We start from the raw sequence: 15,708 nt of genomic DNA on the forward strand, positions 1-15,708 counted from the left end.
TACATGTATTTGATTTTATCATAATTATAAATAATTAATTTTTTTAATCAACAATTGTCCTTTCATTTTAAAAGAGTTAAACCCTATGTATATGAATATCAATGTTTTCAAAATTAGACTAACCATTAAACCGATTTACGTATTAATTCAAGGTTTAGTTGTAGTTGAGTTATAATTAAATCGATATTAATAAAATTATAATAATAATTATTAATGAAAAATAATACTAAAAATATAATATTATAATTTTACAGCACTAAAAATTAAAATAAATATTATTTATAAATTCTTAACATTCAATGTGTACATAATATTCTAAACTAAATATAGTAAAATATTTAAGTTAAAATTTTAATAAAATATAATAATGTCCATTAATAATAACAAATTTATATTTAAATAAAAAGTATTAAATTAAAGTAATATACATTATAGTAAATAATAATATTAAAAATTATAAATTAACATAAAAACTAGATTATATTTATAAGATAAGTATTAAAAATAATTTATTCTAATTTATAATCTTTTTTACTAAATATATATTTTTAATAAAATATTTAAATTAAAATTTAAAAATTAAAAATAATTTTTTTAATTGAATCGATTTGACTATTTTGTTAAACCAATTTTATGAGCAAATCCAACCGGTTAAGGATTGGTTCCTAGTTAAACCAACTGGTTCAATCCAATTTTGATGAGCATGAAAAAAATTCACTAACTTTGAGAATAACTCATTATATGCATTGAATTTTAATAACTCAATTGTTAACTTTAATGTTATTAATAAGGGTCAAGTTCATAAACTTTTATAAAATTCAAAAACTATATAACTCTTATTCTTGATCAAACTTTACTTATCTTTTATCAAGTCAAATTAATTTAAGATGAAATCTTTTATATATATATATATATATATATATATATATATATATTATCATATTAACATATAGTAACATTATTAAAAAATAATATTATTATTATATATATATATATATATATATTATTGATATTATAATATTATTCATTTATACTTAAGATATAAAATAAAATAAAACCTAACAATTTATAGTCAACTTTGTTTGTAAAAAAAAAAACTATATTATTCAATTACATTATTATATTATATTATATATGTAATTAAATTTCATATTAATTGTATTATAATTAATAATTCATTTATTGTTTGTGAAATATTTAATACGTTATTAATGTTAAAATCCTAAATTTATATTCACTATCCATAATATTATTTATATTTTTCACTAAAATCTTTCGATTATACTATCATTCAAGTATGATTGTGGTATCATTAAAAAAATGTTAATTTTATCATAATCAATTTAAAAACTTGTATAATTGATTTCAAATTAATTATAAAAAAAAATTGTATAAGTTTTATACAGAGTTTTAAAAATGTGTATATTTCAAAAGATATTTTTGACCTGTCAAATAAACTATAATTATTCATAAGAATGATTATTTTAGTAATTAATTAATGATTCCCCGAAATGATGTATCTGTGGTGATGAAAAGAGTTGGTGAAAATGAATTTAGGATTGGGAACAGGTAATAAACCAAAGTACAGAATCTGGAAAGTGTCTGAAATGAAGGAAGGTGCATAAAGTGGGTGAATGAAGATGCATAGCCATGAAGCACAACAATTAAGGCTTATAAATGAAAATGGTAACAACTAACAACACAGCATTTGTCAACTTAATTTGGTCAACACAACGATAAAGGAGAAAGCGATACACTTAACCAATAATAATAAACTCTCACGCTCTCTTTGTTTATGTTTACTATTTTCCTTTGCACACTCAACGACCCCACAATCTCAACGGCTCAAATCCAACGTCTCCCTCACTGCACTACACTGTTCTATTTATCCATAACAACACTCACCACCACCTTCTCTGTTTTCGTAACCTCGTACCCTTGTTTCCTTATTTCTCTCACCAACAACAACGCTTCTTCCAATTTTAGCCACACCCATCTCACCAAAAAGGACGAGGAAAGAAGCAACGTTGTTGTTTCGTTTTCTCCACGTCCGTTACATAAGACTCTAAATAGAGGCAAAGAAAAACGGGAATGTGGTAATGATGATTTGTGACCAGTTATAATCCATAAACACCCTCCTTCGTTTTCGTATAACAACGATCGTTTCTCCTTCTTCTTCTCACCGCTCCTCTGTTTAACACACACTCTTTTTTTCTTCCCCTTTGTCTTTTTCCGTTTGTTCGAGGAAAAAGAGAATAGTCTCGTGAGGTTGCTATGTCTCCAATCTCTCCACCCACTTCCCTGAAATGGGTTCCCATGTTTCCACGTTCACTCACTCCCTCGTGAACGTTTGAATTAACCGAGACAAAGAGCAAAAATGGCATCTTCCGAGGTTGAAATTGCTTCCTCCTCGCCGTTTGGTTGTGTCCTAAGGGATCGCAATCACCGGGAAGCATGCAGGGAGAGCAACGTGAAGGGCACGCATAATGCTGCTACGTTTCAGAGAAACATCAACAACTTTGTGATCGATCTTAACACGTGCATGGCCGTGTCTTCTGATTCCACAACAAACGAAAACAACAACAGTAGTAGTAGTGACAGCAATAACAACAACAGCAAGCAGCGTAAGTCTCCCAAAAACAACCACCTTGAAAGGCTATGTTTAACGAGATCCAAAACGTTCAACAACAACAACAATGACAATGATAACAATAAAGACGAATCCTCATTGGCCTCATTGATCAGCCCGAGACACTCAAGGCTTCTCGATCGATGGGCCGCAAAACAGGCTCGTGAGATGGTGTCAAATTTGGAGAACGAGGCTGAGTTGTTGTCCATGGACGACAATGACACGCTTCCAAGGACTTCTAGTTCCACCTCTGAAGAGTCCTCATCAGAGACTCGGAACATGGGTGCCTCTTCTCTCGTGCAGATATGGGAGAAGAGGTTGAACAAATCCGGTATGTCCAAAACCAATATGTCTGTGGACAGGATCACTTCCTCCTCTTCTCCCAATGCTGTAAATGAGAATGAGAGTGAGAATGAAAGCGAGAATGAGAATGCTAATGCTTTCTCTGTGGAGGAACAGTGCTTTGATGGACCATCAAATGAAGAACCGTTCCCTGATTGGGATTCTAGTGACCATTCTGTTTCGCCAGGTGGCAGGTCGGAGAAGGACAGGGTCAGTGTTGCTGATATCATAAGGAAGCTCACTACTACGAAGCAGAATCAGAGTCCAACACCTTCTTTTGTTGATGAAAATGAACATGAAGGGTATGGTGGTAGCTGTAGCGTGACAGGTAGTAGTGTGACAAGCTCTCCTTGTAGAGAACGTGAATGCGGTGGTGTCTCCACACAGCAACATGTGGAGCAGAACCAGAGAATTAATTTTTCTCTGCGAATTAGAGGGCGCCAAGCGTACAATGAATTGCTTATGCACATGGAGAATGACAGGCATAGGGAGGTAAACAACCTGGCAGAGCGTGGAGCAGTGTCCAGGTTTGCACAAAGAGGTCGCATTCAGGTAATGAAAACACCAAAGGGTGGTTGGTTTTTCTGTTTTTTTGTTTGTTATGGCTTTCTCTAGTTTTGATTGTGACTCGTTTTCTATGCATGAATTCAGGCAGTGCTTCGACTTAGATTATTGCAACGTGAGGTGGCAGCTAATGATCCCTCCCGCCAGAAATCAACAGAATCTGAAGTAAACAACAACAGACAACCACCGGGGGGATCCGCAATTATTATGCAATTAAGGTTTGATCATTTCCAGTCAAGTGTCAACTTTCTTATTCCTTTAGTTATTGATACTAATTCGGCAGTTGAGTGAATTCCTTCGATTTAACCAAACCTATTGATTTATCTTGCCTAAAAGAAATTAGTTATTGAATTTCAAGGTAGTGGAAAAATGCATTGAAGAGTATAATTTTAAATGTCTATTTGCAGTTATGGACTATTATCTATTTGTTTGGGTTCTGAAACTCAAAATTACATTCCATAAAGTGAAATTTAGGCAGGAATGTCATATGAAGAGTGTAAATGCACAGTTGGATCAAGCATTTCCTTTTACAGCTGGTTGTTATCTCAATAATATTTCATTTATCGAGTATGTCATGCGATCACTACTGCCAAGCTGCACAAGATACATATAGTTTGCATTTATTATATGCACAAGTTTATATCTATAAATATTACCAAGTTTATATCTATAACTCATCAGATGGTGTTCATTCTTGTGACATCTAAATTTATGTCTTATTATAAAATGAACAACACACCAAGATCCATCATAATTAAGTTCTCCTGAAAGATATCAAATGACAAATGCTTTTATAAAACACAGGGAAAGATTTAGCAGTGGAGCTGAACTTAGAACTCCGGTTCAGACAGAAGTAGCTAACGCAAGAAGTCCTCAAAGGGAAACAGTAAACAACACCCCACAATTGAATAACTCTGCCACAACTAAGCAACTCAGAAAAGACAAAAGCAATAAGACAGCTTGTGGCACTTCCATTCACGCTACACAATCCACACAAAAGTCAGTGTCACAGGCTAAAATAGATCATAATACAGAAGAAGCTCATCCAAGTTCAGATGTCATGGTCCAAGAAACACATCCCACTTCAGATGTCGTGGTCCAAGAACCACATCCTAGTTCAGATGTCAAGGCTCTACATCATGATTCAAAAGAAACTACTGAGGCAACTACAACCATGATTGATTCAAATCTAAACGATATGGTGGATAGGGCAGAGACGAGCAACCAACAGAATGCTGTGGCTAAAAGCAGTAATGATAAGACAGTGAATGAGGAAGAAGCAAGTAACAGGCAGTATGTTGAAACCAGTTACTTGGAGACAGTAGAAGAAGAGCCAATTAATGAGAACTATTCTGAAAGCAGTTATGATGATGAGATAGAGGATGAGGTAGAGGACATTGACCACAATTGTGATGAAACTAACTATGACTGGATCAGTGAAATTTCTAGGCCTCGGAGCTATTGGGAAGAGCGCAGGCAAGAATGGTACAGAGAGATGCTTGAAACTGGTTCTCACAATGAGGATATAAGGACGCTTCTTGAAAGGTATGTAATTTTCTGTAAAATTCTGTCACTTGTTCTCATTGTATATTCCCATGAATGTCAACTAAAAGACATTTCAGTTGCAAAAATGACTGGATGAACAACCAAACAATTACTTATTACTATTTAGATAAACAAAAAATCAAAGTTGAATACAATTACTTTTGAGAATTGGACACTAACTCAAGAAAATATTTTTTGCATAAACTTCATTGATCTGAATATTAGTATAATATTATGTTTGCAGAAGAACAGTGTCAAGTTTCCTTTCTAGTGACTTCCGGGAAAAAATGGATAGATTGATGGAATCTCACCGGGGAACACAAACACATTTGGTCAATATTCAAGACCAACAGGAAGACAGCCAAGGTATGATGGCATTTTTACAAGAACACTTGCATTCTGCAAGAGCTTCTCAAGAAGAAGGAAGAGATGCAGGGGAGGAAGAAGAGGAGAGGAGAAATCAGGATGAGGAAGAGGAAGAAGAAGAGGATGAGGATAATGCAGATGAGCAGGAGCAGGAGCAGGAGAAGGAGCATGAAGAAGAGAGCCTGATAAGTGGTTCATATCATGGAGTTGGTGATTATTCTAATAGATCCTCATCATGGAGTTACAGAGATAATGAAACTGGTGACGATTTTGATAGAGTTGATTCTACATCCCCACAAACTTATCAATCTCGATCATTCTATCCGGATAGTCGGCAGTCTCCATCTACCACTCATCATTCAATTGTGAGTTCCCATTTAGTATTATCCTGATGATATATTTCTCAGTACGAGGCTCCTAAATCTCACTAAATGCATTATTGCTTTGCTTACAGGAAATGGAACTCATGTATGATTTGAGAGGGCAAATGGAGCAACTTTATCAGGAGATATCTGAGCTAAGGAAAACAATAAAGGGCTGCGTGGATATGCAGATGCAATTACAACAATCCATGAACCAAGAGGTTCACCCAGGTTTGTGCAATGTGCTCGTTTCTATAGAATTGAACTGTGTCAATATGAGTGTCGTACTGCAAAATGGTCAATGCGTCATTTGACGTTGTGTGTCAATGTGAATTCCGATTCTTGAATAAGCTCAGAGAATTCCAGCACAAAGGAAAAGAGCTGCCAATATTAACTAGTTAATATCACGTTGACAATGTCAACTTGAATTTCTAAAACTAATTTTGAAATAAATTTGAAAATGTAAACACTATTTTCAAGCAAGTTTCAGGTTCTTCAACTAGTTTATTTCCTAACACAACTATGTTGGTTGAAATCCAATCATTCTGCAAGTTCAAAAAAGAAGATTTCGCTTCATCCAAAAGGAAAATCAAACAAAATTGCCTCGCACAAGTTTTCTCCTTCACTTCTAATGCAAGAAAAAGCCTTCAATACAAATTTACTTTATTCATTTTCTCTCTGATCCTTTTTTTTTCGAAATCGTTACCTGTGTTATGTTGAAGCTGAATATTTCTAGTAGAATAAGGTCTCTCTGTATTTTTCTCACATTAACTTTTGTCATGCAATGTAAACACCATTACAGTTAAAAAAGAAGAAAAGAAGCCCCATAAGACTCCAAAGAAAGGCAACTGCTGCGTTTGCTATGAGATGAAAGTTGACTCCGTGCTGTACAGGTAATTGCTTCTGAATGAAAGAATGTTGAAGAAATTATTTATTTCCATTTCGGAGCAAAGCTGCACTCACTTATCACCAACTTTATTACAGGTGTGGACACATGTGTGCGTGTCTCAAGTGTGCCAACGAGTTGCAATGGAACAGTGGAAAATGTCCTATATGTCGAGCTAAAATAGTGGATGTTGTTCGAGTATATGTTGACAATTAGCCTTGTCACAGCGGACACAGTCTCACACACCTTAGGACTATCCTTAGTCCTGAAACTTAGTAAACTGCTACAATTAACACCTAATACCATACACGAATTTCTCCTTTTTACCATATACTCTCATCAAGTATGTGATTTTTTAAGGAGAAATTCGTATCACAAACATCATTGTACATTTCATAGTTTTAAATTTAACTTTATTTTTCCTGTTGATATGTGTTTCAGTCTTTTAGTCTTGTATTACAAGGATTAAATAAAACAAAGACAAACGTTTACACAAACAAATTTATGGAAACATGTGCATTTGTGAGAAGAGGAATATGTTGCTTGAGGTTAGAAAAGAAAGGGGTACCGACAGTAGTATTCATCATCACAGACAAAGGGAATGAAAAAAACAGAATATGAATCCAGAAGACTGTTTAATCACTTCTTAAAGGCATAGCCGTACCTTCTTGTTTTTAAAATTACCAGTCAAACAACGTTAGTGGTAGAACCATCAGAACTACGATGAGTGTTGTCAACACAAGTTTTATTATTGGTTAATAGTTATCAAGAATTATTAAAATAGGAAAATGCTAATTGGTCGGGGAAACACATAAATTATGTGTGAAATTCAATAGATAAGAAATGTGATTGCAAAAAATGTGATTTTTAATGAATATTAATCAATAGTAAAAAAACTGTATCAAAATATGTATTAAAGAATATGTTAGCATTTCTTTTAGAATGTATGTATGTCAGTCAATAAAGAAACAGGTAAAGTGTAGGACTTTGTACGCCAAAAACAAAGGCGTAGGACTTTCCCTTGCCCACATCTTTCTTCTGCCTTCAGATTATACAACTATGTTGCCTGCCACTGGTAATCGAACATGATTTAATGTGTTGCTTCAAAGATGAACATGTTTTACACCATTTACAAATATTATGCACGATAATGCGCCATTTAAGCATGATTGGCACGTTATTTAAACATAAATTTAGTTGCGTCGCTCATTTTCATGTCTTCAATCTATATATTTTGTCCATTTATACTCCTATTATATGCAAGGTTATTCCAACGAAAGAAAGAAACATAACCTAATATAGTTAGTCTAGAGGGGGAGAAACATCCTGAAAACTACATAGATAATCGTAGTGTATGCTTATCAAGTTTAGTAGAGTCCAAAATAAATGTTTGGAGAAATATTGCTAAGATTTTAGCGAAGATGAAAACTCACATTACTTAGAGGGTTGGACATGGAGATCAGAAAATCCTTTGGAATGGGATGATATTTTTATTATTTGGGCTTAATCCACCGCTTCTAAAGTCAAACATGTAGATGTAATTGACTCCACTAACCAACAATTAATGCAAACTCAATCTTCTTATTCAGCAGTAGTTTTAGAGCAACTACAATGAGAGTTGTTTGTCCCATGAAGCAACTCAAATCTCGGTTTCTTGCCATTGAATAACTCTGACGTGGCAACATGAGTTGCTTGAAGAAGAGAGAGAGTTGCTTCCTCAAGCAACCGTTCCTTACCAGATTTCAAGCAGATTTTATTGAACATAATTAGAAACGTTTCGGAAATAATAATGATAAAAATTAATTTCGTATAATATTTATGTATTTACTATTATTTTATTTGTATTTTTTCCTGTAATTTATTTTCTTTCATTGTAGTGCAATTATCTTTTTAATAAAAATTTAAATTTGGTTCATAAATGATTAGAAAAAAATTATAAAAGTTGGATTTCTTAAAGTTTCTTACCATCGGAGTAAATTTGTGTTTGAATTACTTAATTTTGACATGGCACACTAGGGACCACTTATTTCATTTTTCAATGCATGAAACAACTCAAATGAGTTGCTTCCATTGGAGATGCCCTTGTTCCCTCTTATACTTAGAACACAAGCATATTGCTAACACAACAAATTCGTAACATACTTCTGTATTCAGGTGGGTATATATATTCATTAATTTGCCAAACTCAATGGATCAAATTAATGGAAACTCCGATGCCCTCAGAAACAGGATACAAGCACAAAATATAACGCTTCCATCGACCATGATTGCGTTTTTCAATCTTTTAGGGTTAGTGTAGAGGACCACGAATGAAATCATTTTCAATCGCTCTCAGATTGAATCATCTTACTAGCTGTGGACCGTACCTCGATGTGACTAAGACAAAGGTAGTACTGGCTAGTAGCTGCATTATGCAAAAAAACGAAAATATCCAATCTACTTGGTCTTCTCTCTCCAATCTATTCTATCAATTAGACCCACCAATGACTAATCTCACTCCCTCTAAACTCTTTTTTTTTTTTTTTTTTGAAACAATTACATCGCCCAATTTCTAGAAGACCTTATCGTAAAATAATGAACATGTGATGCCCCACTATATGTTCATCCTATAACATGCAATCATAAGAAGAGGATACACTGTATTTGTATATACGGTCTACGGCATGCATTGTCTTGGGCATTGGAGTGATTTTACAGTTACTCCATATCATACGGCCGACCAAGCAAACCAGCCAGGACCCAGGTGCACTCCAATGACAAGTCCTGCCACTACAGACTCCAAGTCTCAAGGGTTGCTAGGGGGGACCGGTATGAAATCATCTTGGTGAAGTAGTACATATTTGAATAACCATGGCACCTCTTGTTAAAGTTCGTTTAGAGTAAATAATAAATATAAAAAGTATCCTCTAAAAATACATTTACCACCCAAAAATAGGTTTAGAAGGGTTATCAAAACATTTAGTGCTTAAATTTATGGCATACCACTTCTTGTTTGAAAATGTAGGATTTCAAAAGGTCCAAAAGCTGCATGCAGAAAGTACGGCAGCAAACCCCAGTGATTTTACTTGAAGACTACGTATAACCTCATACAAAGGCTTCAAGTCCACACATTATTAATGCTGTAATAACTACAAGGATGAAAACTTAACAGTGGATAGACTTGCAACGGAGGTTACGATGGCCCAAAAAGTATACTGCTTAGTCAGAACCCTCCGTTCTTGTCAGACATGGTATGTCTATATGTCCATCCAAAAGAAAGACATAGTAAATAACCATAAAAGAGGAGGACCATATAATACGGGACATGACTGCCAAACAGGGAAATGGAATTGGAAAATGAATTAAATATCAAAACTAACATTTTCAAATTAGCTGCACTTAATTTTACTGGTTTTGAATTGACTTCAGAAATAAGCGAGTGGAAATGTACTCACTCCACTAATTTTTGGGAAGTTATTAGAGTATACTCTGACTCTCTAAGGTGAGCCACTTCAGTAAGTAGTTAACTGGTGCACCATCATTCATAACCGTGGGACATAATCTTTTTTATGGAATGAATAAAGCCTAACAGACATTTCGCAACTGTTGAAATACCAGACAATTTTCTAGCTTTAAAACAAACAGGAGTAAAATTGAAATCGATTATTGTTTAGTAACTCTAGAATGTTTAACCATACTTGATGCACATTAATTATACCCGTGCCAAGTATCATTCAAATGTTCCAATTGGATTTTCGCAGTTCCATTACTGTATTATGTTTCCCATTCTTATGTGTAAACGTTTCCTTTATTAGTCTCTGATTATATATGCATCAATTACTTTTAATTTCTGACTTTGTAAATAAAGAAATAAAATAACAGATTTGTGAAGTCAGAAGCTTGAAAATATACTTGGAACCTTAAGAGTGTAGAGATTCACTCGATTCCTACTATCATGTATCGAATGCACGCACACAGACATTCCTACTATCATGGGCCTGCCATTCCTGGTCCTATAAAATGACAATGCTAACCCCAGCTGGTACCCGGCTTGGAGATATCAAACCACCAAAATGTAGCACTTTAAGTTTAACACTAGCTAATCGTACATTCAACAATTTCTTTAAATTTGAACACGCAAACAAGCTATTACCACTCGTGTTCTTGGAACCATTTACGAATTGGACTTCCGAAGTATAATGGGGTAAATGCACTCGTGAAGAAGAAATAGTGGATGTTAGAGGCAGAGCCTGTCCAAATCCTTATTCTTGTGTCACACACACACACGAAAGATACGTTTTAAGTGAAATAAAACTTAGAAATAAAGAATACAAATTTGAAGGATGAGTAATCCTTCCGAACCAAATTAATAAAACACAAAACAGAAACACACGTCAGACGATAAAGCCCTTCCATCTTAAGTCTATAGCAGAAAGCAAACTCCAGAAGAGAACATCTCTATCAGTTGAACAATAATCAACTTTAGCACATGCGACCTAGATCTAACCCAAAATGACACCAAAAATGCATAACGTTCAAATAAGCTTTGTAAGATTACATCCGATATTACAGCATTTATTCAGGACAACACAGAAAACAAAAGGAAACAGACAACCATCGACAGTTGGACTTACATGGTCTCGAGACAATACATTTTAATGTTTACCCCTTTTATTTAAAAAATAAATAAAATGAGCTATTTGACACTGGCAACATCAATAACCAAAGGAAAATAGTTATGGACCACAGAAGCCTGTGGCATATGCCATAGGGTGATCCATCTATCTAAGATATAGGTGGTAGCACATTTGGTTTCTGGGTTTTGGACCAATGACATCATATCTTCCAATCATAGAAATGCTTTATTGAAAAATCATCCATTTTAATTTTTCCTGCCTTTTCTTCTATTTCTCTCCTAAATTTTTTATCTAGGAGAAAATCAACCCACCTACAAATAAATTACCCATCCAATACTGCCAACATCAAACCCCAAATTAAAATAGTCATGGACCACAGAAGCCTGTGGCGTGTGGTTATCCCAACTGTCTAAGATGTTGCAGGTTGAAGAACATTGGACTTCAGCATAAGCAGATAAGTCGCAACAAAACACAAGTTTTATGACAAAAGAAAAAGAGCATGAAATAAAGATGTTTATAGAAGGCAAAAAAACCTCCTTCCAATAGATTAATATTCTCAAAAGGCTCAACCAAGATGCTTCTTTGCTCCTTTCAAAATCTAACATCACACAACCAGCACTATATCATCTCCAGTCTCCACTTATTTCCAGCGTATCAATATCAGAATAAGGGCAACTTCATGCTTATTAAGAATCTTTAAAATTGTGCTTGCATTGCATGAACTCTAGCCATCTAAGATCTTAACTAGCAACAAGCTTGCAGCATAACTCTGTAAACTTCACATTTCTATAATTTACAGTCACGCCAGTATTTTAGCCCTCAGTTCTATAATATTTGCAACATAGCAAAAATGAAAATCACAAACTGATTTAATAAGAACACAGAATTATTGATCAAGAAGAAACAATACATTACATGACAACAGATTGATCATTTCTAATTTCTTAACACTTAAATTCTATCCAATCATCTAGATCCAATATACATAATTTGATAATGATTCACCATTAAGTTGTAAAAACAAGAAAATTCAGTTGTGTATAGTGTGAAAAGGGAAGCAGCAAAAGATATTCACAACTCATATTATAAGACAGCTACAACCAGAAATTTCATGGACACCAAAAAGCTACAAATCAATTCAATACATTCAGCATATTATAGGAAGTTATAACAATTCCAAAATTGTTGACATCAAATTTAATGTTTTTCTGCTTACAAAGAATTTTATGATTTAACTTGCACACTAGTGATATTTTCAGATTTTGCACAACAAATTAAAGGTTAATATTAAATATGTAATCCTCAATTGTAGGTTAAAAAAGAAGGAACTACCTGATAGTCATCTTCTAGGTGTAAGACAAGACAGCAGTAACTCTGCAAAGAACACCCTATCAGCATAAGATCACTCGAGCAACACCTAGCAGGTATTAACACATAAAAGGGTTTTGATAACAATGTGGAAAGTCACACTCCCAAATTCCGAAGAAGAGAACTATGTCTAAAGCAAGATGAGAAGGCTTATTTAACCACTCTTAAGTCTTAACAAATGGATGTAATTGGACTGTATTGTATGTAAAAAATACAAGGGAGGAAAAACAATAAAAGCAGAGATGTTACATTGACCTCCATAATTACACTAATTATTAGATCAATGGCACAATTAACATCGAAAATTTTATAAAGCTAACAAAATAGCAAGAAGAAAAAAGAAAAAAGGCTGCATTTGCAACCTAATAATGCAATTAACCGTGTACAGAAGGTGGAGAAAATTAAAACAAAACCCCACAAAAAAAATAATAATAATCAGTAATCAATCCTATACCACAAAATACAATCCTATACAGCAACAAATAAGAACAACAAAGGACTGGGAACCACCAGAACCACCACCAGTGTTTGACCGCACATCTTCGCGAAACCCTGGCGGCGATGATAGGTGCGAGGGTTGTCCATCAAATCCCGGGGAATTCTCTGGCGACAATGCACCGTCATCCGGCGGAGGAGCCCCCTCCACAGGCTTGGTAGACACAATTGGGTTCCTGCCAAAAATCTCCCTCGGCAAGAGAACCTTGGAAACCCCAAAAATTGCAACGGGATTCTGATCAAACACAGTCTGCGTAATGGAGGCCTGAACAATGCCGGTGTTTATGGCAACAGAGCCGTTCACGCGCGAAATGTTGAGTGTGAAGCTACCCGCACCCATGGCCTCAGTGGCGAGCGTAGGTTGAAAGGGGTTAACAACGGATTCCAACGAGCCAAGAGGGTAATATGAATGCAGTACATGGAATTTGAGAACCACCGCTTTCTTATCCGCTGGTAGAGACTGAAGCGCAACGGAGGGAGGGAGATCAGCAAAGGCGTCATCAATGGGGACGAAGAGCGTGATTCCTGCTCCTCCCTCATCAGCCTCAAATTCCTGGAATCAGACATATAATTAGTTAGTTAAATGTAGCAATGTAAACAACGATGTTACTCCCTTATAACATGGTAAGAAATGCAAAGTTTCACCAACTATATATATATATATATATCTGATTCCTGAACTACCCCTCAAATTCCTGGAATCAGATACATAATCAGTAGTATTAACATAATCAGTAGTATTAATTAGTTACTCAAATCTTGCAGTGTAAACAATGATGATGTTAGTCCCTTGCAACATGGTAAGAGATGCAAATTAAGTAAATTATTCCACTAATTATACACCAGATACCAGAACTACGTCTCAAATTCCTGGTATGAGGCATACAATTAATAGTATTAATTAATTAGTTAAAAAGTTGCAGTGGATACAATGATGTTAGTGAGAAATGCAAACAAACTGAATTATTCCACTAATTATATAATATATAGTACATCCGATACCTGAACAACGCCGGAGGCAGCGAGCATGGAAGCTGCGACATTGAATTTGTGGCCGTCGACTAGGGCATTGGTGATGTTGAGGACAGGGTTGGGACGCGTTTCGGAGGCCATGAGGTCGAGGCCGGAGGGGATGAGGAGGGAATTGACGGCGAAGATGGTGACATTGTAGGGTAGGGTTTTGACGAGCGAAATGACGGTGGCGTTGGAGGGGGAATAGGGGGCGGGGGAGCGGATCGAAACGACGCCGGAGAGGGGGTCGCGCGTGAGGTTGACGGAGCCGAAGTTGTCGGTGGCGCGCCCGGTGGTCTGGAGGAGCGTGGTGACGAGCTTGCCGGCGGGGGGGAGGGAGCGGAGGTCGGACCAGGAGAGGAACTGGAGGAGGACGTGGTAGCGGAGGACATCGGCGAGGGCGGCGGGGGAGAGGCGGTGGCGGGCGAGGTGGTCGTCGGCGGAGAGGTAGGCGTTGGGGACGGCGAGGACGGAGAGCGAGGAGCGGTCGGAGAGATCCGCGGCGAGGGGCGTGGCGGAGGCGAGGAGCGCGGTGAATTGGGAGAGGTCCGGCACGGTGGAGAGGAGCGCGGTGAGGTTGAGCGCCAAAGACGCGCGTGGGGTCAGCAGGAGTAAATAGAAGAGGAGTCCGAGGGTAATTTGGGGAATTGCGAATCCGTGGCGAGATTTGGAACGCATTGTGACGAGTGGTGGTGGTGTTGTTGTTGTTGAGTTTAGGTGAGATGAGTGTGAGTGGAGTGTGAAGTGAGGTGGACGTGGAGCATGCAAATGCAAATGCAAATGCAAATGCAAATGCAAATGCAAATGCAATTGCAATTGCAATGCAAAGCAATTGCAAGCTGTGAATCATGTGATGCAATGATGATGTGGATTGTTAATGTTTTCCACTATTATTTTTACTTTTTCGCATCTTATTCCATGTTCTTCCAACATCCAACTCACTCAACACTCAACCTCTCTCTCTCTCTCCAACTTTCCTTCTGCCATCTATTCAAGGGAATTTATGATAACTGCCCCTTCGCCACCACCACCATCTATACTACTACTACTTCGCCTATATATACCACCACTTACTTCCAACTTACACCTCATGCCCTTTTTTACTTTTCAATTATAATTTTATGTCTTTCTATTTTTATATTTTCCTTTTTATATCTTATACAATGATTTTCTGTTTGCAAGATAACTAAAATATGATATTCAATTCAACTTTTTTTTTTTTGTATTTTATAATTTGTTTACTGTAGATGAGATGATCAAACTATAATCCCACCCAAAATTCTCAAAAGAGAGTAATAATTGGCTCTGTCTCTATCTTGGGCTATGTCTTGTCTTAATATAAATTTATTATAATAAAAAAATAATAAGAAGAAAAAACACATTACAGAATGCTTTTCTTTTCACGGATGGACATTGCAATTGGGGCTTTGATTTGAATGTGATTATGGTGTAAAAAAGGAAGGTATGTTACGGGTAGTTTTGCTTTACGATTCAATATGTAATATCTCCATTTTTATTAAACAA

At 35.9% G+C, this 15,708-nt stretch overlaps 2 protein-coding genes across 2 annotated transcripts; one reads left to right on the plus strand and one right to left on the minus strand.

Annotated features, from left to right (window-relative positions):
• Positions 1-1,890: 1,890 nt before the first annotated feature.
• On the plus strand, positions 1,891-7,223 carry LOC109812885 (uncharacterized). Its single transcript, XM_020376950.3, has 7 exons — positions 1,891-3,523; positions 3,623-3,753; positions 4,340-5,080; positions 5,325-5,811; positions 5,901-6,039; positions 6,611-6,701; positions 6,793-7,223. Exons 1-7 carry the CDS (start codon positions 2,378-2,380, stop codon positions 6,908-6,910), a joined length of 2,853 nt encoding a protein of 950 aa, XP_020232539.1. The 5' UTR covers positions 1,891-2,377; the 3' UTR covers positions 6,911-7,223.
• A 5,677-nt stretch (positions 7,224-12,900) lies between these two features.
• SOS5 (Fasciclin-like arabinogalactan family protein) lies at positions 12,901-15,199 on the minus strand. The gene is made up of 2 exons (XM_020376964.3): positions 14,176-15,199; positions 12,901-13,726 (listed from the first exon to the last, which is right to left on the minus strand). The coding sequence occupies exons 1-2, from the start codon at positions 14,860-14,862 to the stop codon at positions 13,127-13,129; spliced, it is 1,287 nt and encodes a 428-aa protein (XP_020232553.1). The 5' UTR covers positions 14,863-15,199; the 3' UTR covers positions 12,901-13,126.
• Positions 15,200-15,708: the final 509 nt, after the last annotated feature.

This window comes from Cajanus cajan, chromosome 1, assembly GCF_000230855.2.
Source record: "Cajanus cajan strain Asha chromosome 1, NIPB_CcT2T_4, whole genome shotgun sequence".
Taxonomy (NCBI): domain Eukaryota; kingdom Viridiplantae; phylum Streptophyta; class Magnoliopsida; order Fabales; family Fabaceae; genus Cajanus; species Cajanus cajan.